The 19,246-nt window shown below is 45.6% G+C and overlaps 1 protein-coding gene across 1 annotated transcript in view; it reads left to right on the forward strand.

The window, feature by feature from the left end:
• The window catches only part of IFT74 (intraflagellar transport 74), a 496,520-nt gene that overhangs the window by 15,947 nt on the left and 461,327 nt on the right, over window positions 1-19,246 (forward strand). Inside the window, exons 2-3 of the mRNA XM_086962124.1 lie at window positions 1,748-1,885; window positions 4,580-4,715. Coding sequence (XP_086818250.1) covers window positions 1,769-1,885; window positions 4,580-4,715 — 253 coding nt within the window. The 5' untranslated portion in view covers window positions 1,748-1,768. The remainder of the gene's footprint in view (window positions 1-1,747; window positions 1,886-4,579; window positions 4,716-19,246) is intronic.

Here is a 19,246-nt window from a genome sequence, read left to right on the forward strand (position 1 = left end):
GTGTAGTGTTTACTTTTTGAGTGCTATTGCGTGGAATTACTTTTGGGTGGTCTGCAACCTTTACACTGTGCCTCTGATATGCTAGTCTTGCCCTAGGCCAGGCTACCTAATTCCAACACTGGGGCCTCGCTTTGGGAAATACTGTCCCTCCGCGGAGAGCTTATGCCTCCAGAACTCTACATAACGCCAATCACCGAGCGGTCATGAGAGCCGTGGATAATAGGGCAGGCCTAACCACCTTCCCGTCCCCGCTGACTCCAAGAATAGGGAACGCAGAATTTACACTGGGCTTGCGGAGATGGCATTTAGGGGTTGGCAGGAGATGCCACTCGGTGGGCCATTTCTTTGAAACTGAGGGCTCCCTACCCTTCGATATCTTGAAACAGGAATACTCGTTCCCCGAAGTTGAGAGGTTTCGATATGCTCAAATTCTGCACTGGCTTATGCACCCCCAAATTTGAGCAGGGCTGCAACGCCGCTGACGAAGTATGAGCACTAGCTTCTGTCTAGATCCTCCAGCAAACACTTGATCACAGACCTTTATGACATGCTCTTAGAAGAGCCCCCAATGGAGAAATCTAGGGCCCAGAGATGATGGGAATGAGAAATAGGGAAGCAACTCTCACACAAAGAGTGGCAAAATACTTATTACAGGTCAAGACATGGTCCCTCAATGGAGGGAGGCTTCCACTGCTGTTACCATGATGTACTTGTTCCCTGAAGGAGGGAAGCTTGCATCTCTGCCACTGCTGTACGTGACGTGTTTAGGGCTTTCCTTCCAGATACTGATTTGCAGTGGTATGCATTTATGTTTTGCAACCAAATTCCGTTTACAAAACATTCATATTTTGCAACCTCCTCAAAGGAGGTGGTTACCCATTTGTTAATTGGACGGGGTCCTTAAGGGACCTCCTCCCCTTTGAGAATGTAAAAAAGAATATTTTTTAAGAGCAGGCCATTGTACCATGGGCCACTGCCTACTCTTAAAAAATGAAGCTTAGAAGTTTAATTTTCTTTTTTATTTATAAATGCTTCATGTTTTCCTTTAAGGTAAATGGGCTGCATTTAAGAACACACTATTGTTTAAAAGCAATCACAAACATGGTGGTTTGCTGACACTAGTAGGCCAACAATCACTGTGATGGCAGCGATTCCTGGTGAGTCATAAACTATGACCTACCTCATTCATATTCATGAGGTACATTGATTTGCTACCCCACTAGGAATCCCTATTTTAAGAATAAGTCTTTAGAACTTTAGGAATTGCGATTTCTTTACTGTGATTCCGTAAGATTTGCAATTTGGAAATCGTAATTCCTAATTTTTGTATATCTTGCCCTTAATCGCTGGCTACAGTGGTGTGCTTAGCATTAATGACATATAATGATATTATCTCAGCAACCACTCAGTACTAAATCTTTTCAGCACCCAAGACAACCAATTAGTATGTAGCTGATGAGCTCCCATCGCATTGCTTGCTTGAGTTGTAGAAGATGGCTTGTGATTAAGCACAGAAGCAGGATACTTGACCTATGGGTGGGCAGCCTTAAAAACAACCTTCCTTCTCTAGCACTGTGCTATTGTAATATATATCTGAGTGTGTTCAGTTATGACTGCAAATTAATAACTTTAACAAGATGGATCCAACAGATGTGTATAAAATAATATCTTGTCAAATCAAGGAGTCCTTCACAGCAGACAAAGTGTAACAACTGACGTGAGATTTTCTCATTTGGATTTTTTTTAGGAAGCGGATTAGAAACTAGACATGGCCAGCAATTCCAGACCCACATCAGCTCGTCCTGGTACCAGAGGAGCGGGTCCTACAGGCAGGCCGCCCTCTGCACTCCGGCCCCCACCTACAGGTGCCAGAGTTGGAACAAGTGTAAGTAAACAAAATATGATTTTGTCCGTGGGAGGGGGGGAAGGGGTGGTGGGGTGTTGGACGGGGGTCACACTGCTTGGTAAAATGTAAGATTCTACTTTTATATCGTTTTCTAAGTGTTCTTCTCTGATAATTGTCTTATACTGATATATCACAGTTTTCAGGTTTACTTGTATGTAATATAAAAACAACATGAAAATCTTCCCTCAGAGAATGCCTTCTGTAAATACCGAAAGTCTTAAAGTTAGGATTTTTCGTAGTTTAGGAGTCCTAACTTTACTACTCCTAAACTGAGAAAAATCCTAACTTTAAAACTTTCTGTATTCACAGAAGGCATTTAGGAGTCCTAAAGTTAGGAGTCCTAATTTCTGTGAATACCAAAATGAGTAAGTGCCTTCTGTGAATACCAAAATGAGTAAGTGTTATCTGTGAATACCAAAATGGTAGTAAGTTTAGGATTTTGTCTTAAGTTAGTTCTGTGAATCGGGCCCAATGTCTTTGCAGGAGGATACCCTGGGTGATATTACTTTAAAAAGCATTCTCTTAGAGCATTTAATTGCCAAAATATGTATGTGGCAGTGAATAATAACCCACATTCTTCATCCCGCATTTAATCATTCCGACTCGCATTCACTGACAACTTTAGATTCACCCAATGACTCAAATGCACTCCCTGCATTCACAGACTCTCCCATCCATACAGCCCAGCAGAAACACATACTGACAAACTAGCTGTCTGTTGTCAAGCATTTTTCACTATTAAAAAATACAGCTAACGTTTAGCTTTGCCATTGCTTGTTATAAGGCAGTTTGTACAGTGAGAAGAATCACTGTTTTGATGGCTATTGGTGAGTTCATATTCTGACTATTGAGTTAGGCACTAGGATTCTTTATAGAAATCCATCATAGCTGGGCATGGAGTATAACGTGTTGCCGTTATGAAACATGGAGGTGAGAGTAGAGGAGTATGATGCACAGTAGGTGTACAAGATTCACTGTTTTCAGTTAAAGCAGTATGTACTAGGTGGTGCCAGAGGAGAAGAAGTGAAGAAGGAATCTTTCATCCTGTGAGGCTTACCTTGAGATGCTTACCGTCTTTGATGGAGGGCAAAGTGAACTTTATGTTGTTTATAGCGGATAGACCAATGGGGATGCGAAGAGTGAAAGAGCCATGACCTTAAGTAGTGCAAATGTTATTGAGGTAGGCATCCGCTATGTGCTCTCCCACGGCCGGGTTGAAATCTCAGTGGTAACCTTTTGGTGTACAGTGCATAGGTTGCTGAAACTAGATGTAGCGACATGTCTTCAGGCATCGGTGGACTGCCCTTTCTGGTACTGATGTGGGGAATCCTGTCTACTAAGTCACCTTTGTTGCTCTAACTTTTACAGTGGAGTAGAGCTGCTTGGGCCTGATGCCTGATCTGCAGCTCTAATATAAGCTATATAGCATTGGATCTGTTGTATATTTGTTCAGGAGTTTGTAAGAGGCGTGAGGGCCTGCATTTGTAAGCAGAGCATCATAATTTTGAATGTAGTTCTGTCTCATGGAAGTCATAGATTCTATTTAAGTACCCTTGTGGAGAGTCCTGCAGTATTTACCAGGAACCAGCACTGTATACTGAGCTATGAGTGTGAAATATACAAGTGTAGGTCTCTCACAGAAGTTTTTATTCTGCAGGTAAATGTACTTTTTCTGCTTAAGTATAGGAGTGAGAACAGTGCCAAAGACACTTAAATTGAATACAGTTACCTTGTGAGATCGAGGGAAACAGCGTGCTGGTGGCTTCATCTTCACACATTTTCTTGCTTTTGTTAATAGCTCCGGAAGGACAGTAGCTTTCTTAGTTCATCTCCCTTAAGTCAGACAGACAAAATATGGTGTACAGTGTATATGTCTGCAGTGCTTTTGGGAAAAGAGTTGAGTATCAGAGATGGACATTATAGGGGGCTTGAGAGGGAATTATGTGTGTGCTATTTATATAGCGTACGCCAGGGGAAGAGAAGTGGTGCACCAAAGAGGATCAGAGGTAAAGATTAACAAGTGATTGAAAGTTAGCAGGGTTCTGTGAACAGATTTGAATTACTTTTTGGCGGTTAGAACTTGTCCTTTCAAGTGACACTGACTCCCCTTTCTCACTTACTAACAGAGTGTTAAAGGAATTTTCCAGACACTTGGCCCTGGTTGGAGATACATGGTTGTGGAGAATTGAGCTTTTATGACTTCACTACTTAAGTAATGTTTCTAATGATATTTACCAGAGGACGTACAATTTCTTAATACTAATAATTAGTTCTAAATCCTCTCTGAGGCTTCCTCCATTAAAGTGGAGACATTCTGTTATGGTCAAATAAGAGTCTGTGGCTGCTGTCTTTGAGTTGAGAGGAGGTGCTACTCTATCTTCTTGAAAACTGAAGCTGGGAGGCCTGCCAGAATTTAGGCTATGCATTGTATGTTGCTTTGATTTAACATTTCTCACTTGAGGAGGAAAGGCCTAGGACCGGATGTTAAGTGTTCTATTGATACAGGAAAATTAGTTCAAAGAGGATGATTGGTGCGAGCACCATGATCTCCCCTTAAGTTTTGGCAACTGAGAGTGTGATCCAGAATGCTGCATGTATAGAATCTCTACATTTATAGACTCTTTTCCAATACATACTTTGAAATTTGTGTTTTTAATTTTTTTTCATATCTAGATGCCTCCTGGAACAGCAAGGCCTGGTACCCGTGGTGGTCCCATTGGCCCTGGAGGTGTATTGTCAGCTCAAATAAAAGTAACTGATCGACCAGTTACACAACAGGGGTTGAGTGGAATGAAAACTGGCATGAAAGGTAAGATATAAATAGTGGTAGCTACAATGAAAATCTAAGCTACAAATGTCTGTGTGCCAAAAGTAATTTCAAAATAGCTATGATGATTATGTACAGCAGTACTTTGCAATACTCAGAAAGATATAGTAATTAGATGGCGTTTCCAAATCATACTTACTCTCTGTCTCATGAGGTGTTCACCATAGAATCTGAATGCTGCTTGTGTGCCGAACCCCAAAAATCGTAGGTACACAACAACAGTCTAAAGATGTTTTGGGTTCTGGGCAAGCCCTTGCTTTCCCCACCATAAGCCTTTAGTGTTGGCATTGTTATTTAACACTCCTAATGTTATTTTCATCCATTGCAAGTAATTACCCCTGTTCTGTGAAAACTCTTTATCAGAGAATGGCAGGGTCATTCTGACCAACTTTCACATTAAAGCCTGGATAGTTTTGTGAGGTATGGGATTCTTTGTCACTACTTTGTTTGCTTTGTTCAAGTTATGTTATGTTATGTTACAAAACATTTATATCACGCATTGATACTCAAGAGTGTCCCGGCGCGGTTGGTGAACACAACAGCAAAGCATCAAAGATTAGGTGGCTTGATTAAAAAGAAAGGTCTTCAACTGTTTCTTATGGTTTAACTCTAATGTCATCAAAAGGAAAATAAATAAGTACAACTATCTCCTTCGTATCATATGCAGGCAAAATGACATAAAAGCGAATGGGGTTTAGTACAGCGACGTAGCAGTCTCCAACGTGTAGTCTAAGTAACCCCCAGCCGCTGAGATGTCTAGCTTGGTGATAGAAACAAAAGAAGAACTCCCCTCCCTCCCCACCCACTCTCCTTTCCACCCTCTTCCCTCCCTGTCCAGTGCTCGCAACAGTTCTCATGTGTCCATTCTCTCTGCTCCGCTGGTCTTTTCCCTCCCTTTCTGCTATCAGGGATCTGTCTCCCGCGGCTCCGTGAGCCTCAACAGCCGGAGGTACCTGGGGCAGGTGAGTTCCCTGAATTCCGTGACCAAGAGTGAACGAAATGGTTGCCAAAGCTCCTCATATTGATCTCCCTCCCCTGCAATGGTGAGTGATAGTTTTTCCATGCCCAGCATGTGCCACAACCTCTGCAGCCAGCCGGTGATGGAAGGGACTGTGTCGGTGCGCCAATGTGCAAGGATGTTTTGCACCGCTGAGCCTAGTGCAATGGCCATTTGGCGACCTCTACGGGATCGTAAGGGATATGTGAGGGGGTAAGGCAGCCCTAACAGTACATATGCTGGGAAGCTCGGGAGCTCTGTTTGGAAGTGTTTGTCTACCTCGTCTAGTACCTGTGTCCAGTACGCTTGAAGATAACTGCATTCTTACAACAGGTGGACCAGGTGGACCAGGTTGCCATCCTGGCCACAGCCTCGCCAGCAGAGGTTCTCTTTGTTACGGTCCATCTCGTGCAAGCTTTCCCGAGTGTAATACCAATATGTCGTTAGTTTTGTAAGTGTCTCCGTAAGGCCTATGTGGTATGCGGAGTGTCGTGCCCTGTAGGAAATCTTCTCCCACTCTTTATGGCTAAAAGCCCTGCCCAGTTCCCTCTCCCATCGCTCCCTGCCGGGGTTGTAAATGTGCGTCTGTGGTGTCTGCAGCATTTTGTATAGATCAGATATGAGTTTAGCATTTGGGGTGCGGGTTAACAGCCATCGTTCATACGGTGAAAACCGCCTGTCTGCATCTGCCCGTACCTGTGGCTGAAGTGCCCAATGCCTGACCTAAATGGGAACCGCATCCGGTCTGTCTCTGGCAAGGTATACTCTTGTTTAAAGTGGGTAAATGGAAGCACTCCCTCCGGGCTGTAGATGTGGTATAAAAAGCAGCAACCTGCTAGTCTCCAATGCGCAAAGGCCGATTTCTCCATGCCTGGTGTAAAGTCTGGGTTATCTACCAGCGGTGTGAGCGGGGACGGGAAAGTTGTGAGGCCATGTATAGGGCGAATAAGAGGGGCGAGAGCGGGCACCCCTGCCTCGTGCCCCTCTCAATGCAAAAACTGGCCGAGCTATATCCGTTTACCCGGACCACTGCAGTGGGGGCTCTGTAACAATTAAAAATGAGGTTGCGGAATTTCCCCCTAATACCTACCTTTGCTAAAACCATGTCTAGATAGGGCCAATGGACTCGGTCAAACGCCTGTTCGGCGTCCACCGCCAGCATCAGTCTCTCTCCCGGAATGCGGGTTGCTTTTTCTATCAGGTGCGTGATGCGCTTCGTGTTATCCATCGTCTGACGCTTCGGAATAAAGCCGGCCTGGTCTGGATCTATTAGATCCGGTAGATGGAGCGCTAGGCGGGCTGCCAGAATCCCAGTGTAGAGTTTGAGGTCTACATTTAGCAGTGATATCGGTCGGTAGGGCCCGCATCTGGTCGGGTTGTTCCCTGGTTTGGGGATGACCATTATGGACGCCCGTAGGAGGTCAGGCCGTATCGCCCCGGGTTCGGCAAACGTGTTGAACAGGCGAGCGAAGAGCGGTGCTAGCGTGGTGCAAAATTTCTTATATAAAAGTGCTGGAAAGCCATCCGGCCCTGGTGCCTTCCCGAGTTTGAGCCTGGAGATAGCGGCGATCACCTCCTCCACCCGAATGTCCCTCACGAGGTGTTCTGCTTGAGGTGTCGTCAGTGAGGGGAGTGGGACCGAGTCTAGGTAGTTCTTAGCCTCCGGACCGCTGGGCAGATCTCCTGTATAGAGGGAAGCATAAAACATGTAGAAGGCATCTTCAATGTCCGCTTCCTCCGAGACACTAACCCCATCGGGTCAGATAATCTCTTTAACCTTTTGGTGTTGACGTGTAACCCGCAACCGATTAGCTAACAGGCGGCCACACCTGTCCCCTCCTGTATAATATGCATGCCGCAGCCTCAGCGCCGCAAATTCTGCATTGTCCATGTCCAGGGCCGACAGCTGTTGTCTCATGGTCTTCAGTTGTTTCCAAATTTTCGGAGCCCCTGTCCTCTGGTGCATTTGTTCTAATTTATGCACGCACTGCGTGAACTCTTCGCGCTTACGTTGTCTGTCCCTGTTGTCGGCTGAGGATAGGGCTATAAATTCCCCACGGAGGACGGCCTTCAACGCTACTCACTGCGTCGCTAAAGACGTATTGGTATTGGCATTGTGGGAAGGTAATCCCTGATTGTGTCTTGAATGTGCTTTATCGTATCTTTCCTGTGTAATAATGTATCCCGGAGGCGCCACACTTCTCGGGGGTAGGATGTAGGTGGCAGAGTGACTGGCGACTGGCGCATGGTCTGAGAGTGAAAGCACTCCTATCTCTGTCGAGGTCGTTAGTGCGCATGTTGGCCCAGAGGTGATAAGGTAGTCTAATCTGGCATAAGTTTTGTGAGCGTTAGAATAGTAAGAGTATTCTATATCTCGGGGGTGGTGTGTGGAGGTCCAGTTCCTTCAACCGTTCAGCGCCTCCAGGTGAGAGCGCTCCTACTTGGTGAGTGCGTTGGCTCGACCTGTCCAGTACGTTGTCAAATACTAAGTTTAAGTCACCCCCTAGTATATTGTGTCTGTCTGGTGTGGCTGTGATGTCGGTGATGGCTGTGTGAAGGAATTGTTCTTGGCACTCGTTAGGAGCATACACTGATCCCACCGTGAATGTGAGACACCCCAAGGTAAAGCAATATGCGAGCAGCCGCCCTTTAATCTCCGGGCTCCTATTTATTACCTCCCCCTTGAAGTGCCGCGCCACCAGGATCGCCACCCCCGCAGTTTTGGTTGGACCAGAGGAGAAAAACTGTGTGGGGAATTTGCGGGAGCGCAGCCGGTGTCAGTCTCTTGCTAATAAATGAGTCTCTTGCACTAGGCATATGTCTGCGTGTGCATTTTCTAGGCTGGACAAAATCGCTCGTCGTTTGACGGGGTTGTTGAGACCCAGCACATTTACGGTCAGTACCTTACAAGTGGTGGGAGGCATAACCTATGGAAGATCCAGTAGCGCTAATGTGTGGGGCCTGGCATGGACAGGGGCAGTTGCATGTGATAGGTTGGTGCGCGGGGAACCCCTTGCCCTGCGCGGGTATAGCAACCGGGAATAGAGTCTGAACATCGAGCACTGGACACCCTACCCCCCCTACCCCAACTCCCCCCAGAACTCCCCTCCCCCTCCTCCCCCTCCCCTGAACCCCTCTCCCTGTCCCTCCCTAACTCCAACAAAGAACTCCTGCAATCGGTCCATAGTCCCAGGCCGGTTAACTCCCAGTTCTGGTCTGTGGTAACAACACATGAAGGAGTACGAGGTTGTGGCGACCCGATCGCCCCCCCGCCCGTACCCCTGTCAGACCAGCTGAAACAAAATGCAAGGAGAGACCCTGTCTCTCCTTGATCAGTGGCATGTAGCTGTGTCCTTGGACACTTCCTGAATAGCCGATGCTTGCCCCAGCGCCACCGCGGCAGGGTCCGGTTTCAAGGTGACTTTGGATGAACGATAGCGGCCCACACGCTGTCACCCATCCTGCGAGAGGCGTTGGGATTTCTCCTAGGAGGATCGCAAAGTGTCCTCTGGCGGGTGGGGCTCCTCGGGGGAGTCAATACCCAGCAGGGCACACGTGTTGCGTAATGACCTACGTTGATGTAGGGACCCCTGCCACTTGAAGACTAGTCAGAAGGGGTGGCCCCATGAGTAGGGAACTCCCTTATCTCTGAGAAACGATGTGGCAACTCGGAAAGCCTTCCTCTTATGTAGGGTGATGGAGGAGAGATCTTGATACAATGCCACCTGGTGCCCCTGGTAGCTTAGGGGCTGTTTCCGTCGTGCTGCCTGGAGAATCCTCCAAGATGTCAGGCGGTGGGGCAGGAGCCCGGTGTGCAATGCCAACCCTGTGTGCTCTGTCTATGCGGATGGGAAAATCAGTGGTCTTCCCCCAGAATGTCCCTGAACATCTCCTGTAAGAAGCGTGTGACATTGTCCCCTTCTTTTTTGGGCGGAACTCCTCGGACCCTGATGTTGTTCCTCCGAGAGCGGTATTCGAGGTCCTCCATGTGGGATTGGAGATCTACTTGTTCGTCCTTCAGGCGGATAACTTCCTGCTGTAGCAGATCAATCTCCTCGCTCCGGGCCTGCGTCGATTCCTTCACTGCCGCAACTCATTCACCAAGACCATCGACATCCCGGCGCATCTCTCTGTGTTCCCCGGCCATTTCCTGTTTTAACGTTTGGAAATCCTTGCGTAATGAATTGAATAAGGTCTCTAGGAATATTTTGTGATGGGCGTCTCCCCTTCTCCTGGCCCCGAGGTCTCCTTCTGCCCCCCTTGTGGAGTTTGTGGGGGCTCTTCTCCCCTTTAGGGTTGCCCTTGGCCAACATTTCGGGGATAGTGCGTTCCCCCCTCCGGACGGTGTTGGCCATGATTCACCGTCTTCCTCTCCTCAATACTACTCGTTCGCACCGTCTAGCAGGGGGTAGTGTGTAGATCCCCGTCCCTTCGCCCCTTCCTCTGCCCCAGATCTCGGGGGCCCTCCACTGACCACCTCCTTGGTCAGGTCTCTCAAAGGCTCTCCCGCACCCTGGGATCTCGGGACACCCGGGGTGTCTTGCTACCTTGGTGGGGTGGGTGCCGCTATGGCCAGAGGGATCCACACCGATTCTATGCTGGCGGTGTTCTGGGTGGGGCAAAACCTTGTTATGGCTCCGATTCGCCTTCAGGACCCGTCGGTGTTCTCCTCTGTCCCCGGGGGGTCACTTGCCACCTTTAGATGCACCTCTGATGCGGGGGTGTGCTGCTTCCCTGGCTCACTCAGCGCGTCAGTCGCCTTGCGCTAGGCCCCAGGCCTCAGGACTCAATTTTTGCGCCTCTGGGGGTGCTTCAACCGCTGCTCGCTTGCTCCCCTAGGCCCCGGCACCTGTCTCTCCCATCGGCCTCAACGAAGGGGGTACTGTGTTGTCACGCTGGGGCACCGGGCTGCCCCCGAATCCCCCCACCAACCACCTCCGGTCCTACCGGGGCCACTCTGTGCTCCGCTGCATCCAGCGGGCCGGGGGATGCTCCTCTGCTCAGTTCCCGTGGGGCACCGGCTCCTCCGCTGTAGGCCTCAGGCCTCGGGGCTCGAGTTTCGCGTCTCCCGCGGCGCCCCCGCAGCCTCTCACCTCGCGTTCTCTGTGCTGCTGCTACGCTGCCTCCACCAACGCCCAGTCGCTACGCTGCCTCCACTAACGCCCGGTCGCGGTCTGAGCCTTCCGAGCCCCCGTGAGTTCTCTGCTGGGGTCCGGTAGCCGGGACCTCCTCCTTCTTTGGTTGTGGACTCGTGGGGGCCGCCCCGTAACTCCAGGCGCAGGCCGCAGACCCCGGGGATCGAGTTTTGCGCCGGCCGGCACCGGTGCCCTCACCTACGCCTCTCTTCTCTGCCGTTACTCGCACCAGTCCCTGGGTGCCGCAACTTCGTTGCTCCTGCGGCCTGTCCGCCGCCCGATCACCGGCCCTCGGCAGCCGGTCTGGTAGTCCACAAATGGGAGAGAGGCGCCGTGGACTACCGAGCTCCCCCGGCCGCCATGACCCTCGGCGCTGTGTCCTCGGGTGAAGCTCAACTCTGGGAGGCCACCCTATCTGCCGGAGGACTGGCTCTGGCTCCTCACACCATCCCCGGTAAAATGCTGCCGATTCCGGGGCTCGAGTGCTGCGTAATGGGTCTCAACAGTGGCCCGGGATGGGGAGCCTCGCCAGCAAGCGTCTGCTCAGGCGGTCATCTTGACCACTCCCCCCTTCAACTGTTTCTTAAATAACTTAGTGCCCTGAATGTTACGCAGCTCCAGAGGGAGGGAATTCCAGGCCTCCGCTGCTTTAACAGAGAGAGAAGTGCAAACCCTACGAATGCGGGGAACAACTGCCAGGCGCTGAATAGCAGAACGTAGACTTCTGCAGTGAACTCTGATGTACGATATAGTTTCTCTTTGTCATTTCTTCATGAGCTCGAGAGAAATTCTAAATGTGTGGCTAAATTTCAAAGATCACATGAGTTTCCCACCCCTAATAAACTTTAATACCACTAAGTGATTTGACTTGAGTATAAAGAGTCTCTCAATTTCTATAATCCACATGTATGCTCCTCATTGAAGCACTGCTCTGCAGTGGTGTATTTCTGGTTATTGTTGAGACTACAACGGTGATTCACCACTAACCGAATCATTCCATCACTGGCTGCAACTTATTCTTTTATTAGTCTCCCCGTGTGCCAAGAATATTACTGGACATTGACCTGTTGCATCATGTGGACGCTGTGAGGCCCTTTTTATTATTCCATGCTATTTTATTTGCAATGGTGAAAAGGTTCAGCTTCAAACTGTTTCAGGGACTTGCATTTAACAAAAGGATGATTTAACTTCTAGGTTGGTGGCACTTGATCTAATTTTAGAACACTACCTTCCCTTTAGGGAGGAACTCTCCAAATATGCTTACACTCCTTTTTTTAATCATATCAGCTTATTAAATGTAATCCCAAAGCATAGTCTAATTTACAGCCTTTGTTCCAGTACTCTTACATAGCAACCGTTAACACTAAGCAGAATATCAATTTATTTTCAGATTTGTAAATCTCCTATCCAAGAGTAACGTCTACGATCCCTATTGGAGCAGATGCGTTCCTCATCCATTTGGTTCAAGCCTTGCCTAATAGAACCATACCAACTTGCAGATGATATGTGGACAAGGTTCACTGGTCCTCTGTGCTCATACCATGCAGGAAGGCCAATGAAGAGGCATATTTACTTCTCTGATGAGATTCCTGACGTTTTACCATAAAACTAATCTAGCAACAATTCAATTTGCACTCAATTTAGTTTTTTTAAATCCAGCAATGTCCTTCTTATATCTGCATATTTTAATACAACCATCACTGTACCACCATATTGGAGTCCTTACTTATGCCATGTGAGGGAATCCTACAGATCCTTTGTAAACATTGTTGTCCAGACCTATCCTGTAAATGCATCATATTCACCAATACCTATTCCTTCTCAGGTTGAAGCATTTCTGCTGCAACTGTTGATGGGATGCCAGCATTGTGACCCGGACACCCATCAACATGTTGACTGTCAGTCCCATTCTTGGAAACTGCTTCACAATACTCTCTAATGCAGATGCTTAACTTCCTCAAACAACTTGTTAATTTCCTTCTTCTGGAATTCAAACAACTGAATTTTGTGCTTTTTTGACAGTTCTTTCTCTACTGCTACACAGCTCCTTGATGTTTCTCATCTTGATAGCTGCCTTTGTATTCCCACTTTTGTAGGTTGAGTTCTGCATGATTTAATTGAAACCATGCATGACATCAAAGAAAATTTACCATTTAAATTTAATAACAGTTTTGAATTTGAACCATCCTTCACCACTGACTCATTTGCCATGGACATGGTCATTGACCACAAAATACTTTGCTACTGCCTAAGAGTTTTAATGTTTGGAGGACTACTGTCTACTTAAGATAACTTCAGTCATTGTCATTCCTCATCTTCCTGCAGATCTTCTCAGGCTAGACCATGGTCCCCTTCAGTGGAAGTTTTTGATATTTCTTCTGCAAAAGCTTCTAACTCAATGGAATTTGGCCAAAGGCTGGGAAGAGCAGGGCCAGGATTTAGGATTTGTGAGCCCAAAAAAATACACATTGAGATTATGGGCCAAAGGTATGATCAGACTCCAAGGTGGCACCTCACTCCCAGATGTGTGCTTGCACCTAGAAAAGAGCATGCTCTGAGGCAATATACATGTATATTTTAAATATTTTTATTTGGTTTTTGAAAGTCATGACAAAAGGAGCACAAACAAGTGCCCAATACAAATGAAAACCGTGTGGAAGGTCATCAGCACATCAGGTTTATCCACATAGTTCAATAATAACAATTTGAAGAAAATTAAAGACTCAATAGCGACTTGACAAGCACAGTAGATCAAACTGCATGGGTCAGATGTTTGAGCTGACAACACTTGATTCTCTTCATCATTGGTATCCAACTCATAACATTTAATCCAGCTACCCCATATCTTGTCGAATGTATGTGGGGCTCCAAGCAAAGATTGAACATCAAGAGATCTCATACATTGTGCCAGAAGAACTGGTTGGCTCCTGATACTGTGCCAGACCGAAGAACATAATTGGACTGGTGGGCATATTCTCCTACAACTCCAGCAACAGCTCATTCAAGCAGGGAACCCACGGATGAAATTAACACATTTTGCAACATTTTGGCAAGTAGCCTAATACTTTTATGGCACATGCACATTCCAAGACTTCTTTGATGTTCAAAATTCTTCAACACCAGCAGCTGCCACGGTTTATTGTCATTAGGTCTGTATCTTACTGAGTATGGAAGAAGATTGTTCTCACACCAGGTTTCACTGAAAGTGTAGTCCCACTTCTCTTAAAAATATTTAATCTACCAAAACAAGATTCTCTATTTTGAGGTCAGTTCCAAAGCAGACCCTTCCACTCCATTAACTGTTTGTTAGATCAGATCCACAACCAGACTCTTCTGCTACATTAAAATCAGTTCAGGCGGACAACAAGAGTAAGAGATTAGAATCTGTGGAAAAGGCAGTGTCCGACTCTTCAGCCAGAGCCAACTGGGCTGCAAGTGCCAAAACTGCAAGAGTTTCAAATCCTGAATTATGTCCTCCTGGTCGTTAGTACAGTAACAGAATCCTCTGAACCTGCAGCATGTGGGCACTGACTGGCGTTAAATCAGATGCTCAGACAAGCTCCTCAACCTTTGCTTCTCTTGTGGAGAATTAGTTTTCCAGACACAATTATGAATCTCGTAAAAAGAAGTACCAGCAACAAAGGATACAACCCAGCAGTAAAGATAGTCTTTCCACCAACAAAGAACTTCACGAGGTAGAGATGGACATCAATGTTCCTCACCAGGAGCAGGAAATCCCTTGACAGCTGATCTTCATATTCCCCCTTTCCTGTCAGTGATTCCAGTATAGGGAAGGCTCTTAAATAGCATTGCAGAGTGGCATAAAGACACAAAAGTAAAGTAAAAAAGTTTCCCTTGGCAAGATTACTGGCTAATCAGGCCCAAATGTTAATATTGGACAATCACGTTGGACAAGTATAACGAAACGTGTGTGTAAAAATTATACCAAATTTATTCTTTTATGTTAAAAACATAGAAAATACATAATAAAAACAAATTCACATTCCATAGGTGTGTGCTGCTAAAATTGTCACAGTTCTGAGTTACACAAACTTTATGAACATAAGGTACCAATCTTAAAAGAAAAGGACGAAAACAATATCATACAGTTAGTCAATTATAAAAACACAATGAGGGGGAGAGACAAACAAAAGACAATCTAATTTGTCATTGAGACTTCGCACATCGAGTATCCAAAGTTTAAATAACCAATCCTGGGCACATTTAATTCTTGCCATATATAGGAAAAGCTTGATTGCTCAATTGTGCAGTTTTTATGGCGTCAACGCGTTTCGATGGCTTTTGATTCAATTTTGTGCCATCTTTTTCAAGAATTTTTATATATATATATATATATATATATCCTGTGCTCCGTTTGTCTCCTAGCTCGCGCGCTCGCACCGCCAGCAAGCAGACTCCGGACACGGACCTCGAGGTGCATAAAGTTCTTTATTAAGCAGAAAGAGTCACCGACGTTTCGGCTCAACGGAGCCTTGATCACATGACAGCGTTTTCTGTGCAAGGTACACCTTTTAAAGTGAGAGCAAGTGGTCAACTCAAATCACCTGTGCATATTCATTAATAGACATAGAAAAAGTACTATGTAATGCACCCAACTCCGTTTTGCATTTCAAGTTTCTGAATAGATGTAAAATACATTTACAACCAGATCGTATTTATAACAGTTCATGCAGATTCAATATCAGGTGTGACTCCAATTGAAAGTCTAATTCCCTGTAAAAGAATATCATAGTAAAATACACAAATCTATTATACATATCCGTCTGTTTAAAAGCCTTATTTACAAATATATACAACCCCTACTCATTGTCTTTCAATACTAGTAAACATAATTGGAGTTTTATCTTCTCCATTTTGGAACCTTGGTATGATGGCTAAATCTATTTAAAGTGCTTAGTGCTAACTTTTTAAAGTGCAAACTGTACTTAAAGTGCATCAAAATGTGCAAAATTTGGCAAACTTTGTGCAAATACGCATATTACAATGTATCTCGGTCCCAATCTGTTTCTTTCATAAACAGTATATATTTACAAATCTATCAGTTTCTATTAAGAAGGGGAGTTACTTTGTCTTTTTCTATTGTCCTTCCTCAATGTTGTGTTTGGACTTTAAACCCTAGACGGATATATCTTCATTATCAAGAGTCACACAGCTTTGTATTCAAACTTGCTATGTGGGTGCCATAGTTCCTATGTCTCTAATAAAATCCTTGTGATGGAACGAGTGAAAAATAATAAGTCAGGTCCACATGGGGCCTGAAACCCAAAACCAAATTGTCCAAAATAATAATAAAAAAACAACCTTATGTTAAAAAACCATTTCAGTTCATTTCATTTTGTTGGTTATTAACCTGGTTGTTAAAAACAGTGCACAGTGAAAAACAATAATAAAACAAACATTGCCTGTTCTTATAGCAGCATAATTTCTTTCAGAATCGGTTGTTGTAATTTGTGGATGCTCGCAGCCCCCTCGGGATCTGTCCCAGCCATCTCCCAGCCGGGTGAGTGCCGTGGACATTATCCACGTGGGGGAGAACATACACTACTGATATATTAAGTCATCTAGAGTAAGCAAGTGTGGAGATCTTCAGTCACATTCAACCCATGAGGCACCTTAGTATTGAGCAGGAGGATATATTTTGTTTCCAGCTTTCTGAGTCTGGTTTCCCTGTCTCCGCCTCTCTTAGTGTTAATGACAGAATCAATAACCCAGTATCTAAGACCACTATTATTGCTTTGGTGGTAGTCCTTGAAATGTCGCGCAACAGGATATGTGCTGTCCATATTAGTTATTGCTCGCAGATGTTGCAAAATGCGTTTATGGACAGCATTTCTGGTGCTGCCCACATACTGCAAGCCGCAAGGACAACGCAAAACATATATAGCGTATTCTGTCTTGCATGTAAGAACTTGGGTTATTTGATGTTCCTTTCCTGTGAATCCATCCCTGTATGTTCTGGTGTTTTCACCGTGAGTACACGCTTTACAGATTTTACAGTTATAGAACCCTTTATTTCTTTGCCACCACTCTGATCTTACAAAGGGATCCGGATTGGTTTTGACTATATGGTCCCTTAAGGAGGGGGCTTTGCTGTAGGTTAAAGAAATAGACTTTGGTAAACTTTTGCCTATTATATTGTCCCTCAGCACAATGGGCCAATGTTTATTCACTATTTTTCTTATTTGATGGTGTTGTCTAGTGAATCCTGTTATTAATCTGAAACAATCAGGTTCAACTTTATCTGGTTTAGATGTGTCTTGTCTGGGCGGTTCCCTGTCCGCTTTCCTGATTAGAAGCTCCTCTCTACTCATTAACATGGATTTTTGCACAGCTTTGTCAATCACTTTGTCGGAGTATCCTCTTTCCAGGAATCTCTCCCTGCTCTCCTTTTGTGCCTGTTCCAGTTCCACGGGGTTGCTGCATATGCGTCTTAAACGCAGCATTTCCCCATACGGGATGCTGGAAATGAGATGGACCGGGTGGGCGCTAGCAGCATGTAAAATGCTGTTGCCTGCTGTCTTTTTTCTGTAAACCCTAGATTCCAAACGACACTCCCTGGTGTAGAGTTCAGCATCTAGGAAGGTAACTGTTTCCTGACTGAGTGTCGCAGTAAATCTAAGGTTTAGGGGGTTATCGTTATGTCCTCAATAAATTTAAGGGCCTGTCCTGACTTCCTCTCCATATGACGAACAAGTCGTCAATGAAGCGGAACCATGCCACCAGATTGTTTTTAATGATGTGCTGAAAACCAAGCCCCAGGACCAGTTCCTCCCAAGCTCCCATGTGCAAACATGCGTAGCTTGGAGAGAAACTGCCCCCCATTGCTACCCCCTGTTTTTGGCGGTACAGCTGTTGATTAAACAAAAACACATTGTTTGTGAGACAAAAATTCAACATGTCCAACAACATTTTAGTGTGCTTTTCATTGCCGGCTTCTCTTCTTGATAAATAATACCGTATTGCATCTAGACCATCACTATGAGATATACTGGTATATAAAGCTGTTACATCCAGGGCTATCAGCCAATCCCCCTCCTGAATCTGTACATCCTTGATTTTTACTAGGAAGTCCCCTGTGTCACGAATATACGACCCCAACTGCTGAACATAACCTTGTATAAAATGATCTATATAGATTGAGGTATGCTCAAGAAGGCTCCCCCTTGCTGATATTATCGGCCTTCCAGGTGGGTGGACGGGGTCTTTATGTATTTTAGGTATGAAATACAAAATCGGTGTTACAGGGTGTTCAACCTTCAGATAATCAAATTCAGTGTCAGTAATGAGTTTGGCTGAACGCCACTTACATAGTTTTCGATGATATTCTTCTTTGATGGTCAAGAGTTCTCGGTTGTTGATTTTTTCATAACATGCACTGTCATTAAGTTGACTATAGGCCTCTTTATCATAATTTGTTTTGGTCATGAGGACCACATTTCCCCCTTTGTCACTGCTTCTGATTATCACATTTTTTTCCTTATTGAGTTTCTCAGTCAATGCCTTATATTGTTGTTGCTGGGCTGTGTATCTGCGTTTTGTACCCCCAATTTGTGTTTGCAACTTTTTCAGGTCCGTTACCACATTTTCTTGGAAAATATCTATATTGTCACGCAGTAGGATGGGATAGAAGGTAGATGGTGTTCTGAAATCTGTGGTTGTAGTTGTTCTATTCCCACTCTCATCGACCCCTTTATCGGTTCCATTGGTATTGTGGGTTGCATCATATCCTACTCCTTCTGTTTCCCAAAGCTCGCTTATGATGCGTGTCCCTTGTGATGCCTCAGGTTGCTGGATTTCCATCACTGATTCCGTGTCTGATATTGTTCCATCTTTGTTTTTTAAGGCATAAAATTTGCGTAATTTCAGTTTTCTAACTGCCTTATAAATATTACATCTGGTACTGGCATAATCAAAGTCACAAGGGGGTGCATAGGACAGGCCAAGTTTAAGTATATCCTCCTCATTTTCTGTAAGTGTCAGTTCTGTAAGGTTGACAATGGTGCGATTGGAGGTTGGTTTTATTCTTGTTGCGGGGTATTGGTCCGCCCGGTTCCCCCTCCTCTCTTCTTTGAAGCTCCTCTTTTTTGCCATCCACGACCTCTGGCGGCGCCTGTAGTTTGCCCTGTGTTTTCTTGACTGCCTTTCGTGTAGGATCTCAGGGTATTCCGCCTGTCCTGGCCTAAAAAAACAATCTCCTGGCCTGGCGTGAGTTTTGGTAGTTTCGCCGCTTTCGCCTGTCTGCGGCGATCTGCTTCCAAATCTGAGTCGGGATCCGAACTAATTGTGGCATCGGAGGAACCGCTTGCTCCACTTGTTTCCTTCATTGCGGGGTTAAGATGGCTAGGGGGGTTCTTTCTATT

Source organism: Lissotriton vulgaris, chromosome 3_1 (genome assembly GCF_964263255.1).
Source record: "Lissotriton vulgaris chromosome 3_1, aLisVul1.2, whole genome shotgun sequence".
In the NCBI taxonomy this organism is placed as follows: domain Eukaryota; kingdom Metazoa; phylum Chordata; class Amphibia; order Caudata; family Salamandridae; genus Lissotriton; species Lissotriton vulgaris.